Consider the following 20,639-nt stretch of genomic DNA (forward strand, 5'->3'; position numbering starts at 1 on the left):
TCTTATCCAGAGCGACTTACATGAGCAATTAGGGTTATGTGCTTTGCTCAAGGGCACAATGACAGATTTGTCACCTAGTGTGCACACGTTGGTGGCACCTTAATTACTCGTGGTAATGACTGGAGTGGAAGTAGTGGAATGGTATCAAATATATCAAACACATTCACTCCATTTCAGCAAGTATTATGAGCCATCCTCCCCAGCAGCTTCCACTGACACACACACACACACATACACACACACCAGGGGGTTAGAGGCGTGTGAGGTTGTTGGGGATGATGTAAACATTGTTGTCTGGCAGGTGGACAGAGTTCTTCCTGTAGTACCATCGTCGTCCATCTGCATAACGCTCTCCCCAGTGGACCTCCAGGTACGGACCCCAACTCTCCACAGGAGAACACACAGCACACAGACGCTGCAGACAGAGACACATTCATGTAACTTTAATGGATTCACACACACTGCAGACACTTGGAGACACACAGACAGATACTTCAGACGCTAGATCCTAAAAAAGGATTCTGACAATTGCAGGAGAAGTTCCAAACACTCTCAGAAGTCCTAAGGAGCCACATCTCTGCCACCCACAAACACACACCCACCTGCCAAGGGTTTCCTTGGGAGGTGAGTATTTTCCAGATAGCGAGGAGGGGGATCCAGATGAGACAGAAGGCGATCATACACCATCCTAGAGCCACCCCCCACGCAGGGTACTGCACCGTACCGTAGGACGGGGGACGGAACGTCAACAACGACCACACCAGGATCACCTACACATCAACAACAACAACATACACACACACACACACAGGCGTTAGAGAGTGTGCTTACGTCTGTTAGAGAAACAAAGGGGTTAGAGAAATGAGGACCATTGAACAGAGAGCCAGGTAGGATAGAATCTAAGTTCTAAAGAGGAAGACAGAGACAGAGAGGCAGAGAGAGAGAGAACTCACAATGATGATGGCGGGAGAGATGAAGAACCAACATGCTCTCCACCACAGCCAGAAGAGAGAGCTCCTCGTCCCAATCATCATCTCTATGTCCTTAATGAAACGGTTTCCTCCTACACACATACACGTAATACATGTCATAGAATAGGTAACTGCCAACTAAAAAGGAAACACCAACATAAGGGGCGGCAGGTAGCTTAGTGGTTAAGAGCGTTGTGCCAGTAACCGAAAGGTCGCTGGTTCTAATCCCTGAGCCGACTAGGTGAAAAATCTGTCGATGTGCCCTTGAGCAAGGCACTTAACCCTAATTGCTCCTGTAAGTCGCTCTGGAAAAGAGCGTCTGCTAAATGACTAAAATGTAAATAAGGTGTCATAAATCAAATGTTATTTGTCACGTAATTCGTAGACTAACAGGGGAAATACTAACAGGTTATTTTCCAACAACGCAGAGTTAAAGATAAACATAAAACCATTAAAATAGTGACAAGAAGAATAAATACACAGTGAATAGCAATAACATGGCTATATACAGGGAGAACCAGTACCAAGTCGATGTGCAATGGTTTGAGGTAGCTACATTTATATAGTAGGGGTAAAGTGATTATGCAACAGGATAGATAATAGAAAGTAGCAGTGTGTGTGAAAGTGTATGCCCCACCAACATTCGAAAACTATATAGAAAGCCCTTAAATTATTGAAATAAGTAAATTTAGTCGATGATGATAGAATAGTCAAATTAACTGATAACTGACACAGACATGGTGGCATAGCAGGAAGATCTGAGTTCAAGTCCCAGGTGAGGACATGTTGAATAAGTGTACATGCACAATGTAATCATGTATGTCAAAGTGTGTTAAATTTAAAATCAATGTGTGTGATTGTCCCTAAACTTGCCAACAGACAAAAAGAGCTGTGAACGGATCAGTGGTTCACCAATCAGGGCCTTGATGGGCTTGGCAACAGTAACAAGGCGTGATGCGTAGTGAAACATTTTGGAGAACGTTTCCTTGGGACCATCAGGCGACATCCGGACAACTGATACACAGAAATGTTTTTCCAACATTCCCATGAAACGCATCTAGAACACTAATATTGTATAATCTGAAAACATGGCAACCATGTTCTGTGTATGTTTGGTGGGACATTTATGGAATATTCTCCTAACCCTCAGAAAACTGGACACATGAATGTTCTTGCAACTTCCCATAAAACGTGTCTAGAACAATAATGTTGTATATTCTGAGAACATTATAACCACATTCTAGATCATTTCTGTTTGGCATTAAGGGAATATTCTCCTAACTTTAACACCTAAACATGCTAAAAAGGTCCTCAGAAGGTTTGTGCTAACGTAGATAGAATGTTCCCCTAACAAAGGGAAAACTGGACACTCAAACATTAGGGGAACATTGTGTGTAGCATATATATATATATATATATATATATATATATTGACCTCTTCCTAGAATTGTTAGCTGGGAATGCAGGTAGTCTGGTAGCCATTTGATAAGCTATTTAGCAGTCTTGTTTAGCAGTCTTATGGCTTGCGGGTAGAAGCTGTTCAGGGTCCTATTGGTTCGAGAATTGGTGGGTCCAGGGCGTCTAGGATGATTGTGTTGATGTGAGCCATGACCAGCCTTTCAAAGCATTTCATGGCTATAGATGTGACTGCTACGGGGTGATAGTCATTTAGGCACGTTACCTTGGCGTTCTTGGGCACAGGGACTTTGGTGGTCTACTTGAAACAAGTTGGTGTAACAGTGAAGACACTTATAATAATATTTTATCCAAAGCGACTTACAGTCATGCGTGCATACATTTTTGTGGATGGGTGGTCCCGGGGATCGAACCCACTACCTTGGCGTTACAAGCGCCGTGCTCTACCAGCTGAGCTACAGAGGACCACTTGCAAGCTGGTCAGCGTATGCTCTGAGTACGTGTCCTTGTTTACCGTCTGGCTCTGCAGCCTTGCAAATGTTACCCTATTAAAGGTTTTACTCACATCAGCAACGGAGAGTGAGATCACACAGTCGTCCAGAACAGCTGGTGCTCTCATGCATGGTTCAGTGTTGCTTGCATAGAAGGCATTTAGCTCTTCCCGTGGGCTTGTGTCGCTGGGCTGCTCGGCGTTGGGCCACCACGAGCCAGAACAGCTTCAATGCACCTTGGCATAGATTCTACAAGTGTCTGGAACTCTGTTGGAGGGATGTGACACCAATCTTCCACGATAAATCCCATAATTTGATGTTTTGTTGATGGTGGTGGAAAACGCTGTCTCAGGCGCTTCTCCAGAATCTCCCATAAGTGTTCAATAGGGTTGAGATCTGGTGACTGAGACGGCCATGGCATATGGTTTAAATATTTCATGCTCATCAAATCATTCAGTGACCACTTGTGCTCTGCGGATGGGGGCATTGTCATCCTATAGGGACATAGCCATGGTAGCAAAAATAATGGCCAAAATAATGGCCTGCCCAGCATTGTTATACATGACCCTAAGCATGATGGGATGTTAATTGCTTAATTAGCTCAGGAACCACACCTGTGTGGAAGCACCTGCTTTCAATATAATTTGTATCCCTTATTTACTGAAGTGTTTCTATTATTTTGTAGTTACCTGTACAGATGTAGGATCTTAATTTGATCACTCTTTTGTTGCTGAGAATTACCTGCACAGCAGGAAATGCAAACTTGTAGTGTATTCGAGGTTTAAAAAGGCTTCTAATTCCCACTTTAAAATGTCAGACTTGATTTTCCCTAACAAAAAAATGATTAATACCTACATAAGACTTCCCATTCATTACAATCCACATAATAATTCACTTTTCCTGTTGCTGCAGGATTATTTTCCTGCTTTAGCAAACTGGCTCAAATTAAGATCCTACATCTGTATGTAGCATATTTCAATTTACCGTAGATGTAGAAGACTCCAATGAGCTCCAGCAGAGCAGCGATCAGTAGAACAAAGCCAGCACAGAACTGATCCATCAGAGTCACCCAGTATATCCCTGCCTGGAGAGACACACACACAGTTATCACACACACAAATACACACACATAAAGCATGAATTAATTTGCACAAAATGGTCAACAGCGAAGGAAATTGTGGTATCTAAGGACTTCCTTCTGTCACGGTAACTAAGGACCTACCTGGGTTACGCACGGCAGGCCAAGCAGGAAGAGGATGGCACAGGTAGCCACAAGGATGATGGAGTTTTTTGATTTTAAGGTTTCAGGGAAGGCGTCCTGTAGGCAGGTGGAGATGACCTCTGAGGGAACAGAGGTCAAGAGTCAGAGGTCAGGGGTCATTGTCTAGTTCTAGTTAGTAGTGTGTGTATGTGTGTCTGTGACTGACCTATGCCAGCGAACTGCGAGTCGAGTCCGAGTGTGAGCAGCATGAAGAAGAAGAGGATGGACCAGAGAGGAGAGATGGGAAGCTTGGACAGGGCATCAGGGTATGCAATAAATGCTAGGCCAAAACCTACACACACACACTGTTAGTTTGTTAGGGGGTTATCGTGTCAGGTAAAGCTGAATACAGTACAGTGGTGTACTACTGACCTGCCTGGGCAACCTCTGATACAGGCTTTCCGTAGACATGAGCCATGTGACCTAGGATGGAGAAGATGGCGAAGCCTGCAAACACACTGGTACCTATACAGTGACATTAAGAAGGATCAAACACACTGGTACTGGAACACAATGAAAGAACTGGAACAATGTTCTTCAATGTATATTTCCTAGTTTCTATGATGCAATTAGCTTCGGTCTGGTGTGTGTGTGTTTTGTGTGTGTGTTTTGTGAGTGTCCCGTACCACAGTTGGTGAGGCAGACGATCAGCGCATCCTTGAACACATTGTTGTGGAACTTGTTATAAGAGGACAAGGCTGTGACTCCACCCCACGCTATCGACAGCGAATAGAAAATCTGTGTCGCTGCATCCCTCCACACCTGCCACAGACACAGGCACAAGCACAGAAGGCACAGTCAGCCTCAGTAACTTTCAACAGCAATCAATTATGCATTTTGAGTGAACCATCTCTTTGCTACAAGGTATCAGAGTTTGACTTTGAAATTTCAAATCAAATCAAATCAAATCAAATTTTATTGGTCACATGCGCCGAATACAACAGGTGCAGACATTGCAGTGAAATGCTTACTTACAGCCCTTAACCAACAGTGCATTTATTTTAAACAAAAAAAGTAAGAATAAAACAACAACAACAAAAAAGTGTTGAGAAAAAAAGAGCAGAAGTAAAATAAAGTGACAGTAGGGAGGCTATATATACAGTAAAATAAAGTGACAGTAGGGAGGCTATATATACAGGGGGGTACCGTTGCAGAGTCAATGTGCGGGGGCACCGGCTAGTTGAGGTAGTTGAGGTAATATGTACATGTGGGTAGAGTTAAAGTGACTATGCATAAATACTTAACAGAGTAGCAGCAGCGTAAAAAGGATGGGGTGGGGGGGCAGTGCAAATAGTCCGGGTAGCCATGATTAGCTGTTCAGGAGTCTTATGGCTTGGGGGTAGAAGCTGTTGAGAAGTCTTTTGGACCTAGACTTGGCACTCCGGTACCGCTTGCCGTGCGGTAGCAGAGAGAACAGTCTATGACTAGGGTGGCTGGAGTCTTTGACAATTTTGAGGGCCTTCCTCTGACACCGCCTGGTATAGAGGTCCTGGATGGCAGGGAGCTTTGCCCCAGTGATGTACTGGGCCGTACGCACTACCCTCTGTAGTGCCTTGCGGTCAGAGGCCAAGCAGTTGCCATACCAGGCGGTGATGCAACCAGTCAGGATGCTCTCGATGGTGCAGCTGTAGAATTTTTTGAGGATCTGAGGACCCATGCCAAATCTTTTTAGTCTCCTGAGGGGGAATAGGCTTTGTCGTGCCCTCTTCACGACTGTCTTGGTGTGTTTGGACCATGATAGTTCGTTGGTGATGTGGACACCAAGGAACTTGAAGCTCTCAACCTGTTCCACTACAGCCCCGTCGATGAGAATGGGGGCGTGCTCAGTCCTCTTTTTTTTCCTGTAGTCCACAATCATCTCCTTTGTCTTGGTCATGTTGAGGGAGAGGTTGTTGTCCTGGCACCACACGGCCAGATCTCTGACCTCCTCCCTATAGGCTGTCTCATCGTTGTCGGTGATCAGGCCTACCACTGTTGTGTCGTCGGCAAACTTAATGATGGTGTTGGAGTCGTGCCTGGCCATGCAGTCATGGGTGAACAGAGAGTACAGGAGGGGGACTGAGCACGCACCCCTGAGGGGCCCCCGTGTTGAGGATCAGTGTGGCAGATGTGTTGTTACCTACCCTTACCACCTGGGGGCGGCCCGTCAGGAAGTCCAGGATCCAGTTGCAGAGGGAGGTGTTTAGTCCCAGGATCCTTAGCTTAGTGATGAGCTTAGAGGGCACTATGGTGTTGAATGCTGAGCTGTAGTCAATGAATAGCATTCTCACGTAGGTGTTCCTCTTGTCCAGGTGGGAAAGGGCAGTGTGGAGTGCGATAGAGATTGCATCATCTGTGGATCTGTTGGGGCGGTATGCAAATTGGAGTGGGTCTAGGGTTTCTGGGATTATGCTGTTGATGTGAGCCATGACCAGTCTTTCAAAGCACTTCATGGCTACAGACGTCAGTGCTACGGGTCGGTAGTCATTTAGGCAGGTTATCTTAGAGTTCTTGGGCACGGGGACTATGGTGGTCTGCTTGAAACATGTTGGTATTACAGACTCAGTCAGGGACATGTTGAAAATGTCAGTGAAGACACTTGCCAGTTGGTCAGCACATGCTCGGAGTACACGTCCTGGTAATCCGTCTGGCCCTGTGGCCTTGTGAATGTTGACCTGCTTAAAAGTCTTACTCACATCGGCTACGGAGAGCGTGATCACATAGTCGTCCCGGAACAGCTGGTGCTCTCATGCATGCTTCAGTGTTGCTTGCCTCGAAGCGAGCATAGAAGTGGTTTAGCTCGTCTGGTAGGCTTGTGTCACTGGGCAGCTCGCGGCTGTGCTTCCCTTTGTAGTCTGTAATAGTTTTCAAGCCCTGCCACATCCGACGAGCGTCAGAGCCAGTGTAGTATGATTCAATCTTAGACCTGTATTGACTCTTTGCCTGTTTGATGGTTCGTCGGAGGTCATAGCGGGATTTCTTATAAGCGTCCGGGTTAGAGTCCCGTTCCTTGAAAGCGGCAGCTCTACCCTTTAGCTCAGTGCGGATGTTTCCTGTAATCCATGGCTTCTGGTTGGGGTATGTACGTACGGTCACTGTGGGGACGACATCATCGATGCACTTATTGATGAAGCCAGTGACTGATGTGGTGTACTCCTCAATGATGTCTGAAGAATCCCGGAACATGTTCCAGTCTGTGCTAGCAAAACAGTCCTGTAGCTTAGCATCTGCGTCATCTGACCACTTTTTTATTAACCGAATCACTGGTGCTTCCTGCTTCAGTTTTTGCTTATAAGCAGGAATCAGGAGGATAGAGTTATGGTCAGATTTGCCAAATGGAGGGCGAGGGAGTGCTTTGTATGCGTCTCTGTGTGTGGAGTAAAGGTGGTCTAGAGTTTTTTTCCCTCTGGTTGCACATTTAACATGCTGGTAGAAATTAGGTAGAACGGATTTAAGTTTCACTGCATTAAAGTCCCCGGCTACTAGGAGCGCTGCATCTGGATGAGCGTTTTCCTGTTGATTAATGGCCTTGTACAACTCATTCAGTGCAATCTTAATGCCAGCATTGGTTTGTGGTGGTAAATAGACAGCTATGAAAAATATAGATGAAAACTCTCTTGGTAAATAGTGTGGTCTACAGCTTATCATAAGATACTCTACCTCAGGCGAGCAAAACCTCGAGACTTCCTTGGTATTTGATTTTGTGCACCAGCTGTTGTTTACAAATATACAGAGACCGCCACCCCTTGTCTTACCAGAGTCTGCAGTTCTGTCCTGTCGATGTAGCGTATAGCCCGCTAGCTGAATGTTATCATTGTTGTCGTTCAGCCACGACTCCGTGAAACATAAGATATTACAGTTTTTAATGTCCCGTTGGTAGGATAACCGTAATCTTAAATCATAAATTTTATTCTCAAAAGATTGAACGTTGGCTAATAGGATTGATGGGAGAGGCAGTTTACTCGCTCGCCGTCGGATCCTTACGAGGCACCCGGATCTGCGTCCGCGATATCTCCGTCTCTTCCTCACGCGAATGACGGGGATCTGGGCCTTGTCGGGTGTCTGTATGATATCCTTCGCGAACGCCTCGTTGAAGAAAAAATATTCGTCCAATGCGAGGTGAGTAATCGCTGTCCTGATATCCAGAAGCTCTCTTTGGTTATAAGAGACGATGGCAGAAACATTATGTACAAAATAAATTACAAATAACGCGAAAAAACACACATAATAGTACAATTGGTTAGAGGGCTGTAAAACGGCAGCCATCTTCTTCCGGCGCTGTTCTGTTTTCCAAACGTGTTTGTCCACGTTTTTCCAAACGTCTAAGGGTGAAGTCAAGGTAAACAACGGTTTTTGATATTTAAGTTGAGACACTGTTACATAACTCCACAAAAGTGAAACCGAAAACACTTGTGTTTCGTGTCTCGTTAAGGGATAAGGTTTGGGCATAGGGTTAAAATAGGGTTAAGTTTAGGAATTAATTCAGAGTGGTTAAGGGTTAAAGTTTGGGAAAGGCTTAAAACAAAACATTGAATTGTCTAGCACTGGGATTGGACATTCAACCTTTGGCACTGGAGCATGGCTTATACGCACATCCATGTCCACAACAACCTAGCAAGCTGCCAGCCTACTTGAATGTAATAGTGCTCACCGTTGCCCCTAGTGGACTGTTTTGAAGACAATCCCAGACGTTCTTGGGACCTGGATGGACGTCTAACTTCGACTTCAAACTAGAGTGATCGCCCTGCTCTTTGTGCAACATAACTAACTGGTAAACTAATACTGCCTCTCCATCTGATCAGTGGCAGATATGGTGAGAGGAACCCTGACATAGTGGGGTTAAAGGGTAGTGGTTTGATCCTGAGAAGAGATGAGGTGAAAGGTCAAAGGTGAAAGGTGAGAGGTTAGTCCCTGACCTCTGCCTCTCCCAGTTTGGTGAGGTTGGACTGGGAGCCGATATAGAACTCGATACCGTCTCTGGCACCTTCTAGTGTCACTCCACGGATCAGCAGAAGCAGCAAGACCACATAGGGAAATGTAGCGGTGAAATACACAACCTGGTGACAGACACACAAACAATTATTAGACACACAACATACACAAACACATCAGAAAGACAGGACCAACTCACACACACAAAATGGATCTGGGTCATACTGACCTTTCCTGAGGACTTGATGCCTTTGTATAGGGCAGCGGCGATAAGCAGCCATCCCAGCAGCAGGCAGAGAGCCAGATGCCAGACCACCGGACCAGTCTCATCCAGACTACTAGACCTTTGTAAGGCCACCAGGCTGGGGAGGGACACACAGACAGATAGACCATCTTACCGACTGGATATATTGTAAAAATTCATGAAAACTAAAATTTGCTTTTTGGTCTTGATTTAACCCTCCCGTTGTCCTAGGGTCAAAATGACCCGCCACTGTGTTGAACCAACTTTATTTAATTGTTATATTTTTTGGATCATTTGTGAGAAGGAGGCAGTGATACTTTCTTTAAAGTAGGGTTAAGGTTAAGGTTAGGCCTTAGGGTTAGCAGTGTGGTTAAGGTTAGGGTTAAGGTATAAAATCTAATTTTATGACTTTGTGGCTGTGCCAGCTATTGACCACTCTGTAGAGCTGCCTCCAGAACAATATTAATGGTGAAAAACGCTAACCTGTCTTACAGACAGGCTCAGTTTACACACCTCATTACAGACAACCTGGCATTCAACACAACCTGCGCTACCACTGAAGTATTTTTGACTGCGAGCAAAAATGAAATAGAATTGTGGTGTGTGGGTGTGTTACTCACTCCCAGTACTGTTCGCTGGGACTCTGTACTGGAATGCTGACTATAATTCCCTCTGGGCAGGTCCCATTCTCCCACACCGTCATGTTGGCTGTAAGTACTGGCACACTCCAGTTGGAAGCTGTTGTAACGTTGCACACTTCTGTAAAGGTCAGAAGTCATTAGTCAAAGTGGCAGAGTTGCTGGGCACTCTTTTCTGGTTCACCTGGGTCATGTTCATTAAAGCACACAATGGAACATGTTTCTATATGTTTAGCAACGTAAAATTAAAAATATTGGACAAGGTCCAGGTTTTCTTCTGTTTGGAGCCTAATTAACACAACAGAAGAGTAAAAGCTGCACAACATGGAAACTTCCCTACATCTTTAGATGTGATGCTACATTATAAAACAGGTACCTCTAGGAGTGAGGCTACAGTTGCTGTTGGACCAGTAGAAACAGTCGCTCCATGGCAGAGGGGACTGGAAGGATGCAAACATGTAGTAGAGACTGTAGGCAATGATGACGTTATAGTAGATGCCTACTAACGTACTGACCAAAACCATGGCTACACCCACACCTGGAGAGGAGAGGGAGAAGAGGTAGAGGGGAAAGGTTTACACGGAACTACCATTTGTTTTTTATCAAGGAGGATTCTTCAATATTTGAATCTGAATTTCACTTCACTTCACTTCCTGCATAGATTGAATTGAGGTGAATTGTCCCTATCCATGATAGCAAAGTCACTTCATTGACAAGACATGCAGGTCTGTCACGCCCTGACTCTGGGGACTCTCATTTGTTGAGTCAGGGTGTGATTTTCTATGTTGTCTAGATCTATGTTGGCCGGTGTGGTTCCCAATCAGAGGCAGCTGTCGCTCGTTGTCTCTGATTGGGGACAATACTTAGGCAGCCTATTGGCACTAGTGGGTTGTGGGATCTTGTTCCGGTTAAGGTATGTTGTGTTGTGCTGCCTTGGACTTCACGTTTCGTCGGTTTGTTGTTTTGTCGGTTGTTTATTCATTTAAATAAACATGTACGTATATCATGCTGCGCCTTGGTCCGTCCCGTCTGTAAACGAACGTGACAGGGTCTCTGAAGTTTCATATTTACCACATACTGATTCAGCCAAACAGCTAGAACCAGAGATTCCTGGTGTACTGGTCAACCTGTCATGTTGTAGTTCCTTTTCTTAAGATTTATCTAAACAAGGAAGTTCCACTGAGGTAAACATTCTCTATTCCAAGGAAGACCTGACAGAGTATATGATAAGAAGTATGATAAGTGTGTCATTGATCCACCACAGTACACGCTAGAATAACTGCAGTGGCAATGAAAATAAATAATAGGTGAGTCACAAACAAGTATGACTGTGCCGCTGTGGGTGAAAATCCAGCAATTGAACAAAGAAGAAATTAGGAATATATGTATAATTATTTAACTACAGGTACTGTAGATGTGAGTGAAATATCTATAAGTAGCAGTAGATGTCACACCCTGGCTCTGGGACTCTATTTGTTGAGCCAGGGTGTGTTTATTCTATGTGTTATATTTCTATGTTGGGGGTTCTAGTTTGTCTATTTCTATGTTGGCCTGAGTGACTCCCAATCAGAGGCAACGAGTGTCAGCTGTTGGCTGGTTGTCTCTGATTGGGAGCCATATTTAAACTGTCTGTTTTCCCTTTGTGTTTGTGGGTTCTTGTTCGGTGTTGGTCATTGTTACCGTGGACTTCACGAGTCGTTTCTTGTTTTGTTTATTGTTGTATATTATCACTAAAGATAATAAAGTTAACCATGTTCGTTCAACACGCTGCGCATTGGTCTCTCCCTGACGATCGTGACAGAAGAACCCACCAAGTAAGGACCAAGCAGCGTGTCCAGGAGCAGAACTTGGACTGGACATGGGAGGAAGCGCCGGGAAAGGCCCTGGCGAAAGAGGAGCAGCGGCGTCAGCAGTGTCAACGTCGGACAGGCGAGAGGCAACCCCAGAAAATTTTTAGGGGGGGGGCACACGGCATGGACGACGGGGCTGACGGAGGCAGAAAAGGGGCGGATTCAGAAGGCCACCAGGTTACGGGGGCCACTGGTCAAAGCAGGGAGGGAAGGTGTAGAGGCACGGCGAGAGGTACTGGGGTGTGTTACCAGTCCGGTCCGGCCCGTTCCAGATCCCGAGGTAGAGCCAGTGGTGTGTGTCCCCAGTACGGTCCGGCCTGTTCCGGCCCCTCGCACCAAGTGTACGGTGCGCGTCGCAAGCCCGGTCCGGCCTGTCCCTGCTCCACGCACCAAGCCTACGGGGTGCGTCGTCAGCCCAGTCCGGCCTGTTCCTGCTCCACGCACCAAGCCTACGGTGTGCGTCGCCAGCCCAGTCCGGCCTGTTCCTGCTCCACGCACCAAGCCTACGGGGTTGCGTCGCCAGCCCAGTCCGGCCTGTCCCTGCTCCACGCACCAAGTCTACGGTGCGCGTCGCCAGCCCGGCCCGGCCTGTTCCTGCCACTCGCACCAAGTCTACGGTGCGCGTCGCCAGCCCGGCCCGGCCTGTTCCTGCCACTCGCACCAAGTATACGGTGCGCGTCGCCAGCCCGGCCCGGCCTGTTCCTGCCACTCGCACCAAGCCTACGGTGTGCGTCGCCAGCCCGGCCCGGCCTGTTCCTGCCCCTCGCACCAAGCCTACGGTGTGCGTCGCCAGCCCGGCCCGGCCTGTTCCTGCCACTCGCACCAAGTCTATGGTGTGCGTCGCCAGCCCGGCCCGGCCTGTTCCTGCCACTCGCACCAAGCCTACGGTGCGCGTCGCCAGCCCGGCCCGGCCTGTTCCTGCCTCTCGCACCAAGCCAGGGGTGCGAGTCGTCAGCCTGGTCCAGCCCGTTCCTGCTACTCGCACCAAGCCAGGGGTGTGAGTCGTCAGTCCGGTGAGGCCCGTTCCTGCTACTCGCACCAAGCCAGGGGTGCGAGTCGTCAGTCCGGTGAGGCCCGTTCGGCCCACGCACCAAGCCAGGGGTGCGAATCGTCAGTCCGGTGAGGCCCGTTCGGCCCACGCACCAAGCCAGGGGTGCGAGTCGTCAGTCCGGTGAGGCCCGTTCCGGCTCCACGCACCAAGCTAGGGGTGCGCATCGTCAGCCCGGTCCGGCCCGTTGCTGCTCCACGCACCAAGCCAGGGGTGCGCATTGTCAGCCCGGTCCGGTCTGTTCCTGCCTCACGCACCAAGCCAGGGGTGCGCGTCGTCAGTCCGGCACAACCCGTGCCTGGGTCATCGGTGCCAAATCAGGTACCGCTCAACTGCTCCACAACGGAGCTGAAGCTAGCCGCTCCTGCTACGTCCAGGTCAGCTCCAGCCAGCGGGGCCAGACCGGACCAGGGGCGCTATGGGGGGTTTATTGGAGGGTGGTGGGCAAGGCCGGAGCCAGAACCGCCGCCGAGGAGGTATGCCCACCCAGCCCTCCCCTGTTTTGCTCTTATTGAGGCGCGGTCGCAGTCCGCGCCTTTAGGGGGGGGTACTGTCACACCCTGGCTCTGGGACTCTATTTGTTGAGCCAGGGTGTGTTTATTCTATGTGTTATATTTCTATGTTGGGGGTTCTAGTTTGTCTATTTCTATGTTGGCCTGAGTGACTCCCAATCAGAGGCAACGAGTGTCAGCTGTTGGCTGGTTGTCTCTGATTGGGAGCCATATTTAAACTGTCTGTTTTCCCTTTGTGTTTGTGGGTTCTTGTTCGGTGTTGGTCATTGTTACCATGGACTTCACGAGTCGTTTCTTGTTTTGTTTATTGTTGTATATTATCACTAAAGATAATAAAGTTAACCATGTTCGTTCAACACGCTGCGCATTGGTCTCTCCCTGACGATCGTGACAGTAGAAGTATTGTTGTCTGTTTGTTTACTCCAATTAGGGTAGGGATGGTAGGGAAAGAAGTGTAGAAAATAAATAAAATAAGGGGATTAGAAATGATGCAAACAATTCAGTTGAAACAAATCCCCCCCCAAACAAAAAGTATGACTAAGAAACTGCTTACATGTACACCCTAGACCAGTGTTTTTTTTTGTTGACCTGGTTCTGGGGACCCAAAGGGGTGTACGTTTTTGTTTGCACATTTTTGTTGTCCTTGGGCAGAAAGTGGATGTTTCTGTTTTTCAGGGCTACTGTCACACCCTGATCTGTTTCAACTGTTTTGTGATTGTCTCCAACCCCCACCAGGTGTCTCCCATTACCTCATGTGTATTTATACCTGCGTATTCTGTTTGTCTGTTGCCAGTTTGGCTTGTCCCGTCAAGTCCTACCAGCGTGTTCCTGTGTGCTAGTTTTTGCTTTTTCTAATCTTCCCAGTTCTGACCTTTCTGCCTGTCCTGACCCTGATCCTGCCTGCCTGCCGTCCTGTACCTGCCTGAGTCTGATTTGGATTACAACTCTTTGCCTAGCTTGAGCTACCGATTGCCTGCCCCTTGTGCTGTAATACACTCTGAGACTCGTACTATCCGCCTCCTGTGTCTGCATCTGGGTCTTAGCCTGAGCAGGGATACCTACAGTATTTTCAACCTAACTTCCATTTCCCCTGAAAAATGGTTGGGACTCGGCTTAGGTGTCTTTCTACGCCTGCTACGTTAGGTTAGGGGTCCCCAGGACCAGGATTGGGAAACACTACCGTAGACAGTAAATATATAAAAACAATAGCAATAGAAGGATTTATAGTGAGTAACTCCAATACTGAGTAACGTCTTTACCATGAGTCAATAAAAGTGCAATCTGTGTTCTGGCTCATAAAGCAGCTACATGTAACTGCCAGAATAAAGGAAACACAAAGTGTCTTAAACGATCCGCCAGAACAGCTTTAATGAACCTTGGCATAGATTCTACAAGTGTCTGAAACTGTTTTGTTGATGGTGGTGGAAAACGCAGTACCAGCCGCCGCTCCAGAATCTCCCATAAGTGGTCAGTTGGGTTGAGATCTGGTGACTGAGACACACACACCCTTTAAACCCCCTATGCTCCTTTGGGACCCCTCTTTCAAAATCACTGAGATCAAGTTTTAATGTCACCTGCACAAGCACAGTGAAATGCCTTTCTTGCAAGCTCTATACCCAACAATCAATAACAATGTAATACTAAAAACAATATAAGGTAGAACAAAAACACACAAGAAATAAAAATAAGAAGAACATGAGAAAGTAAGTAAGCATACTATATACAGCATCTGTCAGTTCCAGTACCATGTTGACAATGTGCAGGGATACTGGAGTGATAGAGGTAGATATGTACACTGCTCAAAAAATAAAGGGAACACTTAAACAACACAATGTAACTCCAAGTCAATCACACTTCTGTGAAATCAAACTGTCCACTTAGGAAGCAACACTGATTGACAATAAATTTCACATGCTGTTGTGCAAATGGAATAGACAACAGGTGGAAATTATAGGCAATTAGCAAGACACCCCCAATAAAGGACTGGTTTTGCAGGTGGTGACCACAGACCACTTCTCAGTTCCTATGCTTCCTGGCTGATGTTTTGGTCACTTTTGAATGCTGGCGGTGCTTTCACTCTAGTGGTAGCATGAGACGGAGTCTACAACCCACACAAGTGGCTCAGGTAGTGCAGCTCATCCAGGATGGTACATCAATGCGAGCTGTGGCAAGAAGGTTTGCTGTGTCTGTCAGCGTAGTGTCCAGAGCATGGAGGCGCTACCAGGAGACAGGCCAGTACATTAGGAGACGTGGAGGAGGCCGTAGGAGGGCAACAACCCAGCAGCAGGACTGCTACCTCCGCCTTTGTGCAAGGAGGAGCAGGAGGAGCACTGCCAGAGCCCTGCAAAATTACCTCCAGCAGGCCACAAATGTGCATGTGTCTGCTCTAACGGTCAGAAACAGACTCCATGAGGGTGGTATGAGGGCCCGACGTCCACAGGTGGGGGTTGTGCTTACAGCCCAACACTGTGCAGGACGTTTGGCATTTGCTAGAGAACACCAAGATTGGCAAATTCGCCACTGGCGCCCTGTGCTCTTCACAGATGAAAGCAGGTTCACACTGAGCACATGTGACAGACGTGACAGAGTCTGGAGACGCTGTGGAGAACGTTCTGCTGCCTGCAACATCCTCCAGCATGACCGGTTTGGCGGTGGGTCAGTCATGGTGTGGGGTGGCATTTCTTTGGGGGGCCGCACAGCCCTCCATGTGCTCGCCAGAGGTAGCCTGACTGCCATTAGGTACAGAGATGAGATCCTCAGACCCCTTGTGAGACCATATGCTGGTGCGGTTGGCCCTGGGTTCCTCATAATGCAAGACAATGCTAGACCTCATGTGGCTGGAGTGTGTCAGCAGTTCCTGCAAGAGGAAGGCATTGATGCTATGGACTGGCCCGCCCATTCCCCAGACCTGAATCCAATTGAGCACATCTGGGACATCATGTCTCGCTCCATCCACCAACGCCACGTTGCACCACAGACTGTCCAGGAGTTGGCGGATGCTTTAGTCCAGGTCTGGGAGGAGATCCCTCAGGAGACCATCCGCCACCTGATCAGGAGCATGCCCAGGCGTTGTAGGGAGGTCATACAGGCACGTGGAGGCCACACACACTACTGAGCCTCATTTTGACTTGTTTTAAGGACATCAAAGTTGGATCAGCCTGTAGTGTGGTTTTCCACTTGAATTTTGAGGGTGACTCCAAATCCAGACCTCCATGGGTTGATACATTTGATTTCCATTGATAATTTTTGTGTGATTTTGTTGTCAGCACATTCAACTATGTAAAGAAAAAAGTATTTAATAAGATTATTTCATTCATTCAGATCTAGGATGTGTTATTTTAGTGTTCCCTTTACTTTTTTGAGCAGTGTATATGGGTAAGATGGCTAGGCATCAGGATACATGATAAACAGAGTAGCAGCAGCATATATGATGATTGTTTGTGAGTGGGTGTGTGTGTGTGTAGAGTCAGTATAAATGTATGTGCATATTATATGTGTGTGAGCAAATTGTGAAGTGAGTGTTTGTGTGTGTGTTGGAGTGTCAGTTGTGTGAGTTTGTAAAGCCCTGTGAGTGTGCATTGACAGTGCAAAAATATAAATAAAATACATTTAGTTAGCTATTTAATTAGCTATTTAGCAGTCTTATGGCTTGGGGATAGAAGCTGTTCAGGAGCCTGTTGGCGTCAGACTTTATGCGTTTTGATGCGATTTTCCAGGCCTTTCTTTCACACCGTCTCATATAGAAGTCCTGGATGGCAGGGAGCTCAGCCCCAGTGATGTACTGTGCTGTCCGCACCACCCTCTGTAGCGTCATGCGATCGAGGGCGGTGCTATTGCCATACCAAGCAGTGATGCAGCCAGTTAAGATGTTCTCAATAGTACAGCTGTAGAACTTTGAAGATTTGAGGGCCCATGCCAAACCTTTTTAACCTCCAGAGGGGGAAGACGTGCTGTCGTGCCTTCACAACTGTGTGCGTGTGTGTGGAGCAGTTTAAGTCCTTAGTGATTTGGACACCGAGGAACTTGAAGCTTTCGACCCACTCCACTGCAGCCCCGTCGATGTGGATGGGGGCGTGCTCATGTCGGTCTTGGCGAGCGAAATCACTCAGTCCTCCGGGTCGGTGATCCTCCTGATGTAAGTTTTCCTGCTTGTTTATAGCCTCTTACAGTTCGTTAAGTGCCAGCTTGTTATTTTTCCTGAGGTGGAATGTATACAGCAGTCACGATAACAGCTGAAAACTCCCTCAGGAGGTAGAAGAGTCAGCATTTTACCATCAGGTATTCCAAGATGGGTGAACAATGTGTCGACAATTCCATTGCGCTTGAGTCAGCACACCAGTCGATCTTCTTCTAGCCATGATAGACAAAATAATGGGCAACTGGGCAATTTTATACATGACCTTAAGCATTAATTGTTTAATTAACTCAGGAACCACACCTGTGTGGAAGCACCTGCTTTTAATATAAATTGTATCCCTCATTTACTCAAGTGTTTACTTTATTTTGGCAGTTTACCTGTAGAGGCCAGTCTGACAGAGTGACCCAGTGATCCACTGAACCTGGGGCTGGGTAAGAAAAGGGATGGCACGCAGCAGCCTTAGGGTTATAGGTTAAACCAGGGGTTGGGTAGATAAATGGACTGGCAACCTTGGAGTTAGGGTTAGCCCTGTGGCTGTACTGATATATCCTCTGAACTCCCACCCATAAAGAGTTACGGTTCAGGTCGTATGGTTAACCATTACTACACTGTTTAAACAAACGTGAGACCAATCTCCCCTAAGGTCAATATGGCTGATCCAGTGGTATAATGGGCTGGCTGCTCACACAAAACTCAAACACAGAGAAAGGTCTGAGTGGTGAAGTGAATAGATGAGCTCCTAGTCTTGGAAAAAACAGTCTTACAGCCAGTCCCAATTCACTCTTTACCCCTCCCCCTTGGCCCTTACCCTTCAATGTTAACAGATCTGAAGGATCTGCTTAGATATAAACAGTATAGTGGTGGAGCTTCCAACAAATTGCGTACACGTTACATATTTGCTAACAATGAAGGGTTAAGGCCAAGAGTAATAGGTAACTGAAGCATGGGCTAAAAGGGTTATAGATACGGCAGTAGGGGTTAGTCTTACCCTGAAATATGGGCAGAGCCCTCCACACATTGACAGGGCCTTGGCTGCAGAACTGACCGAAGGAACTCTCCAGGAAGAACAAAGGGATACCAGCAACAGTTAGCATGATAAAATATGGGATGAGGAAAGCACCTGGAGGGGGGAGAGAGAGAGAGAGAGAGAGGGGGAGAGAGAGAGAGGGGTGGCCAGTGGATGGTGGGACTGTGTATGGTCTTAAAACCAATGCAAATACAACAATCTAAACTATGCCTTAAGAACGTTCTGCCATGATTAAGTTTATAAGTTTGATTATAGGGTATTGAGTTCCCATTGTCACTCCTGCACATTAAGCAGGCTTATCTCACTGAGGGAGTATGTGAGTGTCTGTGTGAGTGTGTGTGTGTGTGTGTGTTTCCACTTACCTCCTCCGTTCTTATAGGCCAGGTAGGGGAACCTCCATACGTTCCCCAGACCCACAGCGTAGCCAATCATAGACAACATGTACTCCCTCTTATTGGTCCAGTTCCCCCGGTCAATATTCTCGTCATTGCTTCCCACATGGGAGTCCTGCTGCTGCTTTTCATGGTCATCCTTAACCTGTATGACGGACAGACAGATGGACGGACAGACACAGGGATGTTAATAGTAAGTAAGAGCAGATTTCAATAGCTTAGAAGACAATGGTAGGCCATTGTTCCATACTGGCAACACAATGGAATTAGTCTTTCTTTATTAAGAGTGACAATAGGGGAACATTAGTAGCCGATGCAAGTTGTATGCAATAGAGACAAATCAGTTTGTAACCACATCTACCAATTTGTTATTTGGGCTGTGCAAGTATTGTCTATTCACCAATCACCCTCTTTATATGCTGACTAAAAAAAGTAACCTCATCCCCAGGCTAACAAGATCAATTAAAGGACAGTCATCAGAATGAAGTTGCTTTGGTTGAAATATCATTCCTCCCATCAACCATGATATAATTGACTGCTACACAAACATAGTTGAATGTCATCCTACCGTGTCAGTGGCCGCATGGTTTTTAAATATTTCGTCCGTGAAACTGCACCAATATTTCCTCATTTTGCTGCTGTCACGTTCAGAAGAAGTGATGCGATGAGAAGCGTTTTCTTGGGAGAGACAGGTAGCGCAGGTATTTAAACTCCTGTGTGCCTGAGTGACAGACAGGTCACCAGTGTCTCTCTAGCCAATCACCGCTCTGCTCCCGGCTCTGTTCTCACATCCCAGCTCCCGATGAACCCTATGGCCACGGTTGAAGGTGAGTGAGTAAGGAATGTATTTGGGATTTTCTGTCATCACACTTTTTATCAGTCACCTGAATTACTGGCATACCTAATTATAGCTTGAGTGAAATGCTCGAAACCACGTGTGTGCGTGCATGTGTGTTTCCAAACAGAGAACAAAGACAATGACTGTGTCTACAGTATTTTCTGGGAAATACTTTTTCATTATTTTGTCCTCTCTAAGATATGACTAACTCTTTCTATTCGGTTTTATTCAGTCAATGCCAAATAGAACAGGTTGCCCATAAACCGGACGTGATTGGGAGTCCCATAGGGCGGCGCACAATTGGCCCAGTGTAGTCCGGGTTTGGCCGGGGTAGGCTGTCATTGTAAATAAGAATCTGTTCTTAACTGACTTGCCTAGTTAAATAAAGGTTAAATAAATAAAACAAAAAAATACGGTCAATTGCTTTGTAGTTTATATATTTATTTATGACTTGCTAACTTGTTGAACGCGGCACATGTATAACTACAACCAGTTAGCATGCCAGAAATGTCCTTGTTCGGACAAGAACATTAACGCGGAATAAGTCACAAGGATCAGCCAGTGGTTGAGAATCATCTTGTAAAAACATACATCTCACAAACAAATCTGGGACAGTGTGCTCTTTTTGACTGCCATGGCAAAGCCAATTTCCTGGTAACTGTTATGAAATAGATACTGATGGTGTTTTTATGAATATGTATTGATGCATTGCAGCAGTATTGGAAACAATTAGAGAAGCAGGTCCTTTGTCTGGGCTTTTTTGACTGATTACATTGTATTGGTGTCACATCTGTGTCTAATAGAACTTTTCTGAAATACTAGGTAAGACACACCATACACTACCGGTCAAAAGTTTTAGAACACCTACTCATTCAAGGGTTTTTCTTTATTTTTACTATTTT

At 46.6% G+C, this 20,639-nt stretch overlaps 1 protein-coding gene across 1 annotated transcript; it reads right to left on the reverse strand.

Annotated features, from left to right (window-relative positions):
• Window positions 1-83: 83 nt before the first annotated feature.
• Window positions 84-19,559, reverse strand: LOC121575981 (sodium- and chloride-dependent neutral and basic amino acid transporter B(0+)-like). Its single transcript, XM_041889282.1, has 15 exons — window positions 19,468-19,559; window positions 18,870-19,044; window positions 18,469-18,600; window positions 10,309-10,470; window positions 9,915-10,053; window positions 9,280-9,412; window positions 9,035-9,175; window positions 4,766-4,901; window positions 4,512-4,604; window positions 4,306-4,431; window positions 4,101-4,219; window positions 3,863-3,962; window positions 954-1,063; window positions 603-770; window positions 84-415 (listed from the first exon to the last, which is right to left on the reverse strand). The coding sequence occupies exons 1-15, from the start codon at window positions 19,528-19,530 to the stop codon at window positions 251-253; spliced, it is 1,962 nt and encodes a 653-aa protein (XP_041745216.1). The 5' UTR covers window positions 19,531-19,559; the 3' UTR covers window positions 84-250.
• Between the last annotated feature and the right edge of the window lie 1,080 nt (window positions 19,560-20,639).

This window comes from Coregonus clupeaformis, chromosome 10, assembly GCF_020615455.1.
Source record: "Coregonus clupeaformis isolate EN_2021a chromosome 10, ASM2061545v1, whole genome shotgun sequence".
In the NCBI taxonomy this organism is placed as follows: domain Eukaryota; kingdom Metazoa; phylum Chordata; class Actinopteri; order Salmoniformes; family Salmonidae; genus Coregonus; species Coregonus clupeaformis.

What these genes read in the sequence shown, in the direction of transcription:
- LOC121575981 (XM_041889282.1), bottom strand. Translation starts at nt 19,530, where the DNA reads ATGAGGAAATATTGGTGCAGTTTCACGGACGAAATATTTAAAAACCAT. An exon ending in GGCCTATAAGAACGGAGGAG is followed by an intron (nt 18,601 to 18,869) that starts GTAAGTGGAAAC and finishes TCCCCCCTCCAG; the next exon opens with GTGCTTTCCTCATCCCATAT. An exon ending in CTCGCAGTTCGCTGGCATAG is followed by an intron (nt 4,220 to 4,305) that starts GTCAGTCACAGA and finishes CTGTTCCCTCAG; the next exon opens with AGGTCATCTCCACCTGCCTA.